Source organism: Vanacampus margaritifer, chromosome 3 (genome assembly GCF_051991255.1).
Source record: "Vanacampus margaritifer isolate UIUO_Vmar chromosome 3, RoL_Vmar_1.0, whole genome shotgun sequence".
NCBI classification, from domain to species: domain Eukaryota; kingdom Metazoa; phylum Chordata; class Actinopteri; order Syngnathiformes; family Syngnathidae; genus Vanacampus; species Vanacampus margaritifer.
Genome location: NC_135434.1, coordinates 20,819,399 through 20,832,415, shown reverse-complemented (window position 1 = coordinate 20,832,415; position 13,017 = coordinate 20,819,399). Strand labels below are relative to the sequence as shown.

The 13,017-nt window shown below is 40.9% G+C and overlaps 1 protein-coding gene across 8 annotated transcripts in view; it reads left to right on the top strand.

The window, feature by feature from the left end:
* Nucleotides 1–13,017, top strand: part of fbrsl1 (fibrosin-like 1) — a 330,931-nt gene that overhangs the window by 219,508 nt on the left and 98,406 nt on the right. For 7 of the 8 annotated variants that reach the window (XM_077560536.1, XM_077560539.1, XM_077560541.1 and 4 more), the window contains one exon: nucleotides 12,966–12,995. The exons of the other annotated variant lie outside the window; for it this stretch is intronic. In XM_077560536.1, coding sequence (XP_077416662.1) covers nucleotides 12,966–12,995 — 30 coding nt within the window. The remainder of the gene's footprint in view (nucleotides 1–12,965; nucleotides 12,996–13,017) is intronic. 8 annotated transcript variants of the gene reach the window in all.

Below are 13,017 nucleotides of genomic sequence, written 5' to 3'. Positions count from 1 at the left end.
AAAACTTGCAACTTGCCTTTGTGATGGTACAGTAGTTGAAGGCTTGATGGAATGGAGTGGGAGGAGGAGGGAGGGAGGGAGTTACTGTTTGGAAGGAGAGTCCTCCGGTGTGGCTTCTCTTCTTTGCTTCTTAGGAGACTCTTTATCCTTGTTGCTGACTAAAAACCTCTTAATTGACACCTGTTGCTTTCTGAGTTATAAGGTCTTACGAAACTGAGGCATCACATTATCATTCATCATGTTGATGATTCTCATAGCCACAGTCTTTTCTGAATGGTACTGTTCGACAAAATCCTGCACATCACTCCACTTTGCTAACATGGTCTTGATGCTCTCACTTGATGCTGACAAACGCGCACCTCGTTCGTGTTTGTCGATGATCTCCTTCTTCTGCTCGACCGTAATTTTCTTCAATGTATTCTTAGGCTTAACACTAGCCTTTTGTGGGGTCTTTTTCGGTCCCATGGTAGCAAAAGTACACTCCAAAAGTACTCCAAAATGATCCAAAATGTCTACCGAACACAAACCACGTCCGCACTCAAACAAAGGGGGCGACGAAGTGGGACGCCGTAAGCGTGCGTCAGCTTCTCGTGATTTCTTGTGTCGCGAGATTTGGTTCGTCCGCCGAAAACTAGTTCGTCAGCCGAGACAAAATGCTCGCGAATTTAATGTTCAGGAGGCGAAAAGTTCGTGAGCTGAAGCGTTTGTGAGCCGAGGTACCACTGTACCACATGTAACGTTAGTTCGCCGTCATTTAGTTGTGGATCGTGAGGCTAGAGGAGATGTAGTAACAGGACTGAGACCCACTTCCCGTCCAACCCCTCTCCCATCCCCCCGCCGGAGTCCACCCACCTAAGTAGATTTCAAATCTGTGGGAAACACTGATTAATCTTTTGTGTCCGTTCAGAAGACAGTATTTACCTGTGCATGTAAAGATAGGTATGTATATTAACAGCTTTGGTTCAAGTCAAGCTAGTTTTTACTGATTTGAAGGGTACAAACAAAAACTCTTTACTAGCTAAAGCACTATATTGGCAACTGCATTGATACTGTCATATGAGGTGAGGACTTAGGACACAAACGGAGACAAGTTTTGGGAGTTGGAAAACAGAGAGTCATTCTATACAAAAATACAAAGTAATTTAAGAGAGCAGGGCTGGATTCAGATGGCCTTGAAGAACGATGAAACCATGACTGAGAAACCTAGATGGGGAGAGCAAGGCTGGATGTATGGAAGCGACCTCGAACATATGGAAGAACAGCTTGCATGGAAGAGTAAGGATAGAAAACCACGACGGGCTGACAAAACCTCAACGTACTGACAAAAGTCTCACTCAGTTACTCCCGCTAGGACAAGGTACAATTCTGTATGACAGAAAAAAAGACCTATATGACAAAATAAGAGTAAATAGTAAAAATTAAGAGTGACTAATACCGGACCATAGCATCTAAATGGCAACTTACAACTACACAGTACATTCTATAGAGTACATTTGACTCTAAACTGAGTCTATTTGGACCAACTCTAAATACAGTCAAATTTACACTTGGAAGAGAGTAAAATATTCAGAGTAAATTTTACTCTAAGTATATTTTGTGTGTGCGAGATAATTAGCCTATGCCATGAAAAAAAATATAAAAGATTTTTCACTCAGAAATTTTAAGTAAATTTTGCAAAGAGGTTTTGACAAAATTTTACTATTTCTTAAAAATAAAAAATAAAACAAGGGTTGAGAAACAAACTCACGACCTTCAACTTGGGAGACTGCCACTCTACCACCTGAGCTATGCCACTCCTACTGTTTGATTATATCCAAGAGGAGACCAAAAACATTTTTGGTCTTGGAGTTACAAAGATTCCAGCTGACACAAGCGATATACTAACACATTGCAGGAACTGCATAGCTCAGGCAGTAGATTGGCTGTCTCCCAACCTGAAGTTGTGGGTTTGTTGTTCCTCAACCCTTGAGTGGCTTTTTCTTGTCTTTTTTTACTCTCTTCCAATTGTAAAGTTTACTCTATTTAGAGTAGGGCCAAATAGACTCAGTTTAGAGTAAATTTTACTTTACAGAATGTACTGTGTACCAGTGGCGAGCGGTGACCTTTCAGAGTGGGCATGCTGTATAGTGACACATATGCGAGCGCCCGTGAGGGCACGAGCAGAAAAATGTTGGGGTATTTTTATAATAAATTTTAATATTAAATATTATTTAATTATTACTTCACACCACTGTGTAGGTATAAAATAAAAGCGGAAATATTCAAGACTGGCGCAGGTTGATGCACATACACTGTAATGTAACCAGCTCCGTGGTGAGTGAAATGACAAAATTACATGCCCACAAATTTGCCAATACGTTGCAATTGACAGTATTCAGAACTGACCCGTGCCCACGAAGCCAGTCTCCAAACCCAGGAGAGGAAAAAATTACATCGCAGCAGAGCCGCAAGAGGTTTCAACCAACAATAAAGTTTGCTAACCTGTGGACAACCATCTAGCCATTTATGTTTCTCGTACGTCCTTGCTTGAAAGGGAGGGACGAAATTCTTCCCCGTTTTCGTGATGGTTAGGCTACTTCAGTAGGACGACCACTTGAAATTATATTATCGCTAGAGCAGTCCTGGGCATGGCCGGAGGCCCGCGGAGCACGGCTGAGAACGCTGGAGCCTCCTCGTGCATAAAATCTGGCGTTTGCCGGCCCTCTATCTCTGGGACGCAAGGCCGTGGACGCCAACGAGCCATACATCGTTGGAAACGTCTCGTCGAGGCAAATCCGGGGATGCCCGTATGTCCCCGATAGGACCTAGGGTTTGGGAGATACGGCCGCCCAAAGACCTCCAGAACACCGAGGATTTTCACAAATTTACCCCGGCGGTCATGGTTCCCATCCTGGGTAAAAAGAATCTAGCGTTTGCCGGCCCTCTTCTCAACCACTGACTGTTTACCGGAGAGCAAGCCAAGGTAGCCAATTATGCACATGCGCGTTGTTAGTGCTGCTTTACTGAAAGCTTTTTTGCCATTCAAAAGGCGCACGCAAAGAAACAACCTCTTGGAACTAACACAACTTGATTTCTCATTGCGCATGCATGAAACAAGCTGTCGGCTTTCCACCTCTCCGAAAGAAAAACAGGAGAAATTACACAGTGATTTAAGACCAAAGCAGTAGAACTAATGTATTGTATAATAGAGGACACTGACAGATACATATTTTCAATGATTTTATTGAAGGGCTTGGGCATGCAACGCATTAATTGCTTATTATGACCGCTCTCTACTGCTGTGTACCCAACCCAAAACACAGTCATGAGGGCTTACAAATTTTTGGGACAGAGAATCGTCATTTTCATGTGACAAAAAAATAAAACCTTATTAAATACATATCATGCACCTTACACAGTAAATTTAGTCATTTGAATCAGTTGCCCATTTGTGGGGAAGAAGATACACAAATTGTAGTGTTCAAAGTCCAATTTTGTTTATGGTTTAAAAACTGTACTTTGTCACCCTCATCTTTACTAAAATTATTGTCAGATTACACTTTCATTTTGGTATTATGTAACACTACTACAGTACTTATGTAGCTTACAACTACTAACACCCAAATTACAGTATCCTCACCCCATGGTAGAAACGCAAACAAATATTATGTTAAACAGTTGAAAAGTTACATTAGCTTAACAAAAGTGTACTGGTTGGTGAAAATATTGTTTTAATCATGATCTTACATCTATGTCTATATTGGAATCACAGAATCAGTGAGAAAGAGAGAGACAGTTGAAGCAGCACAGAGAGTGAGAAAGAGAGCGATGAGGGCAGTCGCAGTACAGAGCGATGCCCGGAGGCTCAATATGTTTCTCGCTGGGCTACATCTGAGCCGTAGACGGCAGCTTGGGCCGCAGGGTAGCCTCGACTCACTCCATCAAACTGTCAGGCATCCAGCGAAGCTGCACAGGGACACTCTCTCAGATGCCCCCAGGGCCAGTTCAAGTCAACATCCCATTTCCTTGCCTCCTCGCCTAATTTCTCCTATGCCCGACTTAAATTTCCAATGCCCAGTGCCTGGCTGGAGCACGAGGCCTGGGGCCATGTCAAAACAGTGGGAGCTGTTAAGGCTAGTGCATTTGCATCTGTGAGAGCGTTCACCTCTGAAAGGGACAGAGCTGCTGCTATACAGCCAGAAAAGACAAGGAAAAGCTAAATGGAGTTTTTTTTGTGAAGAAACAAAACACATAAATCACAGTTTTCTTTTTCTTGCCGCTTGTATTCTTTTCCCTCGATCCACATTTTTGTTCCTCAGCTATATTCATATTACTTTTCCGAATTCCCTGTGCCTTCTAGTTTCTGTCCGGTTTCTTCTCTGTCTCCGAGCGAAAAATTTCTCCCTCTTCCCTTATACATCTGCCATTATGGTCTGTTATTCTCTCGTCAAACTCCTCCAAGGATCGCACCAGCAGCCCAGCCTGTGTTGTCATTCCACATTGCAGTGAGTGCTCAGGGATTTCATCTTGAAATGAAAAGACAGTCCTTTACTTTAGGAAGTAAGAGAAGGTAGGTAAGTAAAGGAACTCGTTTACTTCTGACACTATTCTTGTCAATCCATCTGTACACTCTCCTACCTTGTGGCCACATATTTTGCATGGATGTCGAGCAGAGTGCTGCCAGGTCTCAGAGCCGTTTACAGGGACTCTGGGTAATGTTAAAGTTTGGTTTGTTTGGCCCCAGGCCAAGACTATATCTGTCCCCAACCGGCTTCATTTACTTGGTACCCACTCATACTTCCCTTAAGTTTGTCAGCTCCAAACCAGAGGCCCACGTGCATCTGGATAATGCAAAAGGCATTTTTCTAGACATGTCCTGTCTTGAAGCCAATCACTCTTTTTGCATGCAGAGCCAAAGTCTAAGATCGATAACATTTATATGAAAAATAACTTATTTTCTATCCCTCATTGCCTCAGGAGTTTACAACTTCACTGGCATCAATATTTTCCAAATCTAGGAGCTGCTCGTCTCACTCCAGGGTAATCCCACGTCAATGAGGTCAAGGGTCAAACGGCTGCACAGATTTGATCCTGTTAACAAGTCACATTGTTTACTTTTGTTTTCACAACCAATGGAGTCAAATGCAACCACTTGATTTTAAATTCCATTTTTTATTTAAGAGACCACATCCTTTTGTGACCTGTGCACACCCCGTATTTTGAGCTATTTTCATCCGGCTCAAAGTTGCCCTACTGTTATTTTGATGTTTTAACTCGGATTACAATAATACCTTTGCCTTAAACTTCCTCTCTCACTTGGACCAAAGAGACCTTTCCTGAATTTTCAGACTTTGCCAGTGGGTGTCTTTATACCCAAATAGAGTGGCCACAGCTCTGTGGTCTGCGTCCATGTATCCACAGGTGGGAAATTGCTGCAGAAAATTGTTGTTCTCCCAAAACCGAAACCTTTCTCTAAATGGGCCATTATCAGTTTGCACTCACCATCGGAGGTCTGGGTTTGTTAGGATGCTCTCCCTTACAAACAGGAATACTGTTATTTAAGGAACTGGACATATGTCTTCTGCTGTGAACCCATTTTTTTCAATGAGTTGACATTGGGCCTAATTTACTAAGATACTAAATAGCAGGCAGTGCATTGCATGTTTGCTCTAATTTAAAAGTTGGATCCGCATGATCTACCAAGATTGTGATATTTTGCTAAAATCTCAAACAGCAGACTCTAAATTGCTTGTTCACTCACTCTTAACAGATTACACACTGTTGGCAACAGCTGTACAAGTGGTGGAGACTGCTGTATTTAAAAGAGTTTTTTTTGCATTTTTGCAGATCTGCTGGTTTTTACTATGGAACATTTGAGAGAGCACTGCAAGCACAAAATAAAGTGAATGGAGTGATGGAATTGTAAGTGATAGTGGAAAAGGTCATCAAAGGTTAAACAAAAGAGATGGATTGATTCAATTATTTTGGGAAAACCAGCACAAAACCCAAGTTTTAGTTCATTTTCGTCCCAACTGTGTAGCAATTAGATAAACAAGTTTATGTTCATTCTATGTAGCTTTGGGACAATACACCCAGAAAATGTGTCCTGGGAGAGGCCATTACCAATTTTCATTGCATTGAATTGACCCAGAGGCACAGAAATACAGAGCTGAAGAAGGTTTTACGTTTTATGACTTTCAGAAGCTCCAAATTTGCAATACTGAAGACGATATGTCACGATGATTTTTGGTTGTGTTTGTTTTTAGGTTTCAAAAATATTTATACGAGCAGAAAACAGCTACCTGTCCCCTTTCATTTTGCCTCCGTTACGCTGACAACACCTCGCACACTGGTTTGCATTTTCCTTTCAGGTACAGTCTTTAAACATGCAAAATCAGATTTTGCAGTTTGTCTCATTTTTGATTAATTACATCGTGCATATTAAATTCCTTCCAGAATGCACAAAATAAACTTCAGCCATAATAGTAATACTGGGTGCTCTCATAAGTAGATAAGCTTCCACATCTTTTGTGTGAGCAATCAAGTTTACACCTGTCTTTCCACAAGCAAATCGAAAAATCAATCTATCAGGTGTTGGCTTTTTCCCATATTCTAAATACCCCAGGGATCAGTGAGACATTTGGTGTCAGTCAGTGTTCAGTCAGAGATATCATCTTTCCCATTTGTAGCATTCACTCTCTGGCCTGAATAATTTTTTGGAGTGCTATGAATGCAACACAGCTGGAAACAAGGAAACACTTAGTTCGCATTTAAGCTCTTGTCAAGCTTTCTTCATAGGACAAATAATACACTACTTATGTCTTTATGAAAGGACTAACAGTGACAGTTCTGGTTGTTTTTGATTTTGTGTCGCAAGTTTTGCAATCAGTATTCAGGCAGACAGTTTTTAGTGCCCCTGTTAGGAAATTGTTGTTTATCCCGACTTTTCTCTCTGTCCCCTTGGCACAACTCATGCCTGACTTTCCTCAGAGTATGACAAGTGGAACAGTGCGATTAATTTGAACCGGTCGCTTTAATGTGTTCAGGGATGCGCAACGCTTATTGTCTTTGCTGTACACGTCTATCAGAATCTGGCAGAGAAAATGTTGAAGAAGATCAAGATATTCAGCCCATTACCATTACCTATTTCTCCACCGCTAATTTCAGAGATGAGATTCCAGGTCACCTTCGAGGCCCTACCTAGGTCAAGAAATTATAGTAGCCGGGGTCCTGATGTAATAAATATCTTGTCTGTGAACTGTTGAAAGTTGTGTAAATGTCAAATACATCTGTCTGATGTGCTGGCTGAGGAGACAGTGAATCAGAGTGAACAAGGAAGCATCCACTGAATCCAGCCCCAACATATACAGGATGTATATTATACTGTATATTTATGAATTTGTACACTGTGACATTGAACCCGTCACACCGATTAGTGAGCCACCTACGGTAGAGGGCCGAAGTCTACCACAACCATGACATTGTTCATGGATGTGTTTATGCATGTCTATGGTAGAAAGTACAAAATGATGCCCTTTCTTCCAATCTCTCACTCAAGCAGGGGCCAATTGAATGTGTTTGGAGCTTATTCTATTGCTCTCAGCCATAGCAAATAGCTCGACAAGGCAATTGCACAAGGCAATGAGAACACTACTCAAACACTACTTCCACCCAATCATCCCTTCATCTCTACAGCACCATCCTTGCCCATTCTTATCATTGTTGTGTTTGCCCTCTACACTTCTTCTCGAACCCCTGCTTGGATCAACCTTTACTTGTAGTTTATTTTAGGCTCTCCTGTAGTGTACAACAAGTTTTTACATTCATCACTGAGGGTTCAACTTGTCTCCAGTGGTCGAAGTTAGATGTGCAATGGAAGTTGCATCATGTCATTTCATTATATTATTAGCACTCAGTAGGAAACATAGTCAGGAACATTATTTTTGAATGTGCTGCTTAATAGACTAAGAGTAAGCACCTGGGAACTAATGGATGGTGATTTAAATTTGGGATTCCCTCTAAACAAGTTGTGTAGGAATTGCTTGCATTTGCCCACAATCTGTTTTCCGAATGGAGAATCGATTGAGGAGAGGCCTGAGGCCATTGATTTTCTTGATGCTCAATTCTCTTTGGTAAAGGTCTTTTTCGCAAATGGCAAAGCTCTGATATAAGGATTTTAAATCTTTTTTTTTTTTAAAGGTTTTTTATCACACAGGAACCTCTGCAATCAGCATACAAAACTATACTCAGAACGTGTACATCAAATAAAAAATAACCCGTTCACAACAGTATTTTTTTTTCCAACAGCATAACATTGTCTCTGACTTTCTTGGTGTACTAAAAACAACTGCACTCACCGAAGCATGTTAACAGCCTCTCCGATTAATTCCAGTCATATCCCATGTTGTAAATTACTTGCCTGCACAGTATTATAGAAGATCTTGCATTATGTGGTGACGCTTTTTTACGGCAGTTAATGTTCCTGTAGACTCTAAGATGTTGGGTCTGCAATTTTGTAATCTTGTTTATGTTCTGGGATGCTACACACTTTATTAGTTTCACCAAGATTTGCTCAGTTCATGTATATCAACAAATCATATCATAAGTAATACGTGTAATTTCTGAACTGGGCAGTCTGTCGGGATGGACGGACTGTCTGTCAGATGTCCTTTTTGCTTACAAACAACTAATGTTGAGAAATGTTTTGTTTTTTTTAAGACGGGTTTAGCACTGATGAAAATGGGTTTTTGTCCATCAGCGTAATTGACACCGACTGGGTCACGTACATATGTACCTCTCAGGCCGTCACTGACGGATGCCCGTTTTATTGACGAATGACGAGACGGAATGCCCCTGCAAGTGTGGTTAACATAACATTACTGACAGACGGACCGACAATTTGTAAAAATTCACACCTCTGGTTTTAAACAGGGTCATTTTTACATACAAGCTGCATTCATTGTCTTTGCAGAATTGAAAGCCTCACAAGGCGTAGAGGCTCCCTGCTTCGCCACTCCACTTTTGAGAGATCTTGGCCACTGAGTCCTTGCACTGATTACTCTTGTTACTTAATTATACATTTGGACTCACCACACGGGCAACAAAAGGCTGCTGTGCCTCCATTGACCCAGCTCCCTCCTCCACATCCCAACTCTTCAAGCGAGTGAAACAAAATAAAGAGGGTCCACTTAAATATGTTGCTAAAGGGACTTCATTGACTGATTTTATTTTATTTTTCACAGGAGCTCTTTTAGAGCTGAACAATTTCAGGAAATATTGAATTCTGATTTAATTAGACAGAAATTTTGATTTTGAATTCAATTTTTTTTCTTCCTCAAAATCAAGCTTCAGGGTAATATTCACTTTGTACATTAACAAAATGTCAGAAATTTACACTATACCATTAGAAATATTGAAGGCGAAGGCTATTAATCTAATTAAAGAAGGACACTCAAGAGGCTGTGGGAGCTTTTTCAAGTTGTAGACACAAATATGTACTGTATACTTTATGTAAAACATATTTGGTTGTTTTTGTCAGGAGGGTGGAGTTTGGTGGAGGACCCAAATGCAGGGAGCAAAAGTAGCCAGGCAAGGATGCAGTCAAAAAGGGGATTTAATTAAGAAAAAGGCAAACAAGGTACTTGGCGAAAATAACAAAATCAACAATATCCAAAAACACAAGTCAAAGCAACAAACCCAACAGGACCACGGCTAAGCGAAGAAATGATGACGATGGAACATGGCATGGGTGTGACAGCGACAATGACTCGACAAGGACTGAAAGAAAGCAGGGAACTAAATACACATAGTAACGAGACAACGAGAGGCACCTGGACAAGACACATGTGGCTTGGGGAGCCAATTGGGTAACACCAGGGCCCGGCATAACAAGCACAGGAGGACATGATAAAACTTGACGAGACATTGACAAAGGGAGACACGCAAGGAAAACATGACCCATAAACGAAACCAAAACACAGACCATGACAGTTTTTAAGACCAAATGTTTTGTTCATTGTACACAAATACAACATAGATCATATGTACCAGTAAATTGTTCCCCCCCCCCCCCCCCTGTTTTTCTTTCAAATGGAGACTACGGCCTGAGCGCTGCAGGTATAAACATAATCTCGTCAGAGTAATGTACCTATCATGATATGAATTGTAAAAACTATTATGGAAGTATGAAGTTATTTAAATGTGAAAAGCAAATATTTCCTGTTCTCTCTGTTTCTTTTCATTCAAATTTTTGAATTTTCATGTAAACATAATGTTCATGTCCATTTTTCTTCTATGTAATGAAATAAATTTAACAAATACATAACATATAGTCCCTTAGCAAAGTTAAATTGATTTAGCGAGTTGTTCTCCGCTTGAATGCGGTTCCAGCCAGACTTCTGTGAAAAGTGTATTGTACAGTGAAGCACTTTTTCTGGTGTTTGGCAACGCAACATTAGCTTAGCGATTAGCATTGGCCTCTTCCGTTCTCCCTTGCTCCGTGTTGCATGCTTAGGCTACACATTGTTCGCGTTTAGTAATAACGATGCTTAACTCTTTGACTGCCAGATGTTTTTAGAAACGGGATGTCGCCAGTGCCAGCCGATTGAAGCATTTTGACTGATCTTTCAAGGTCCACAGAAAACGTTGTGTTTGGACTATGGAAACACACATACTACCAAATGAAAGTTTGTTTCTACCTTATTCCGTTCTTCAGTAATCAACAATAGAAAATGGTTAGTTTCACCGAAATGCTCTGTTTTGAAACAAAAAGCGGAGAAAAAGAGCTTTTTGTGAAACGATGTTATTTCATGCACTCTAGTGAATAGTACACTTCTTTTTGTCCATGAATGATGCCACAAACACCTAAATAGTGCTTTACTTCTGTAATACACCACCACCAACAATGAAAAAGTGTTTTTGGATTGCAAAATACGTTTATTTCCATTCAACAGTGTAACAATTTGACAAAACAATTTCACAAACTATTTACAAATGTGTGCAGCTGTGGTACTATTTACAATTATGTGGATGTTTCAAATACAGTTTTTCTGCCCTGCGTGCAAGGAGAGGGAGCAGGATTTTGCACAACAGATACGTTTCACTTCGATTGTCCGTTTCGCGTGCAGACGTTACACTTTCTTGACGGCCTTTTTTTCCGGGGAATAGCAAGTAGCAGTCTGTACCCACTCCTCCGATGAATATGCATTGGACTCGGGGCACTCTTCGTCGTCCGATTGAACGTCCGCCTGAGCGTGCTTGGTTGTGCTCCGCGTTTTCCGGTGTTAGCATCGCTAGCCCGTGAACCTTTATGGCGTCGTCATAGCCGCCGCGTCAGCGCTTCCAACTTCGGCGTCAACCTCGGAGTCACCATCATCATCATCGATGATGATCATCGTCGTCATCAATGTGCTCTTTAGCGTTGGTCGATGCCTTTCGTCTTTGAAAAAAATTCCCAAGTGTGAGCTGCTTGCAACCGCCATTGATCGCTTCCTCAGCCAGATGGCTTTTTTTTTTTTTTTTTTTAGCTCCGCCCTCACGTCTTCTACTGCCGCGTCAACGCTTCCAACCTTGGAGTCACCATCATCATCATCGATGATCATAGTCATTAGACTCACTAGACCTGCTTGAAACTTTCACCACAGCTGGGCAAGGCTTTACTCCACCCGTTTCAAAAAAAAAAAAAAAAGTGGGTGGACGTCTTTTAACGTCTTTGCCGCTCCTCCGTAGGTTTTTGCAGAACGTCATTTAACGTCTTTGGCAGTAAAAGAGTTAATAGAAGTGTTGCAAATTTGCCGTCACGGAGGCGGCGAGGAGTAGTTACTTCGAGGAGTGGAAGGCTAATGTTTAGCTGATCCATGCGAGCTAGCAAGTGCAGCTTTTGGAGAGAGTGTTTATGTGTGAAATGTTTGGTTGATACAACATATTCTTACTGAGTTAGTTAGAAGCACTGCAAAAAAAAAAGTTTTGACGGTCACTTTGGCTTGGTCGCAATTTCTATCAAAAAGCAATCAATTTTTCAGCCCAAGGTCCTTTTGCTCTCTTCTATTCACTCAAATTGTGCTTTTTCTTATGTAGCCTGATGTGAGCTCCATTGTGACAGGCCTTCAGCTTAACCATTCCTCTTTGTGCAAGTTTCTTGCATATACTTGTTTTAAAGCATCTCAGAGTTACTGTCAAAAATCCATTAGAGGAAAATGTGAGAAATATTATTTAAATAGATCAAACTTGACAATGTTACTGTATTGTTAGTCTATGGCAGCCTTCACTTTATACTTTCTTTCAGATTCAGTCTAAAATGTTTTTCTTATTTCTGAATTTAACAACTTTTATTACTGTAGATAAGGATTTCTTTCTGTGGACATCTCAGGGCTGACGACCTGAAGACCTCAGTCATACCAGCCTTTCAATTCCTGGCTAAATAGAGGACAATTTGTCCTGTGAACATGCCAGACAAGGCATATTTTTGAAAGCAGCCTTGTTATTAAGTTCCTTCAGCGTTTTAGAGACGTGAATGCAACTTAAAGACTGGTATTTGTCACAAGGTGGATTGGTAAATACCACACTTAATAGGTTCTAAGGACGCAGACAGTCAAAGCCCTGTGTCCTTGAGATACTATTGTCCAATTTAAAAGCACAGTTAAAAAGCTAAATGACAAGCAGAATGTGAAGTTATTGAACTGGCTCTTTATAAAACAACACACTGTGTAGAAGGATTCGCTTTTTTTTATCTTTTGTATGTGTACAACATTGAATTTGTTGCAGAATCATCGGAATTGTTCCGTGTCTGTCTTGCTTTTGAAACACAAAAACCTCTCAGAGACTACAACACTTTTCCTTTCTCCGTTCATCCTGTGTTGTTTGTTATGAAAGCTGTCAGTGAATGAGAGGTTGTTCACAAAAATAACATCAGCATTGATTATGAGCTGCATGGGGAGCCTAATGAATAATTCCTTATATTTCCTCTGTCTGCTTCTTTTGTCTTATAGTGTGACAGTGAGAGTGACATTGACAACAAGGTAAGGCTGCTTTTCCTGTGTT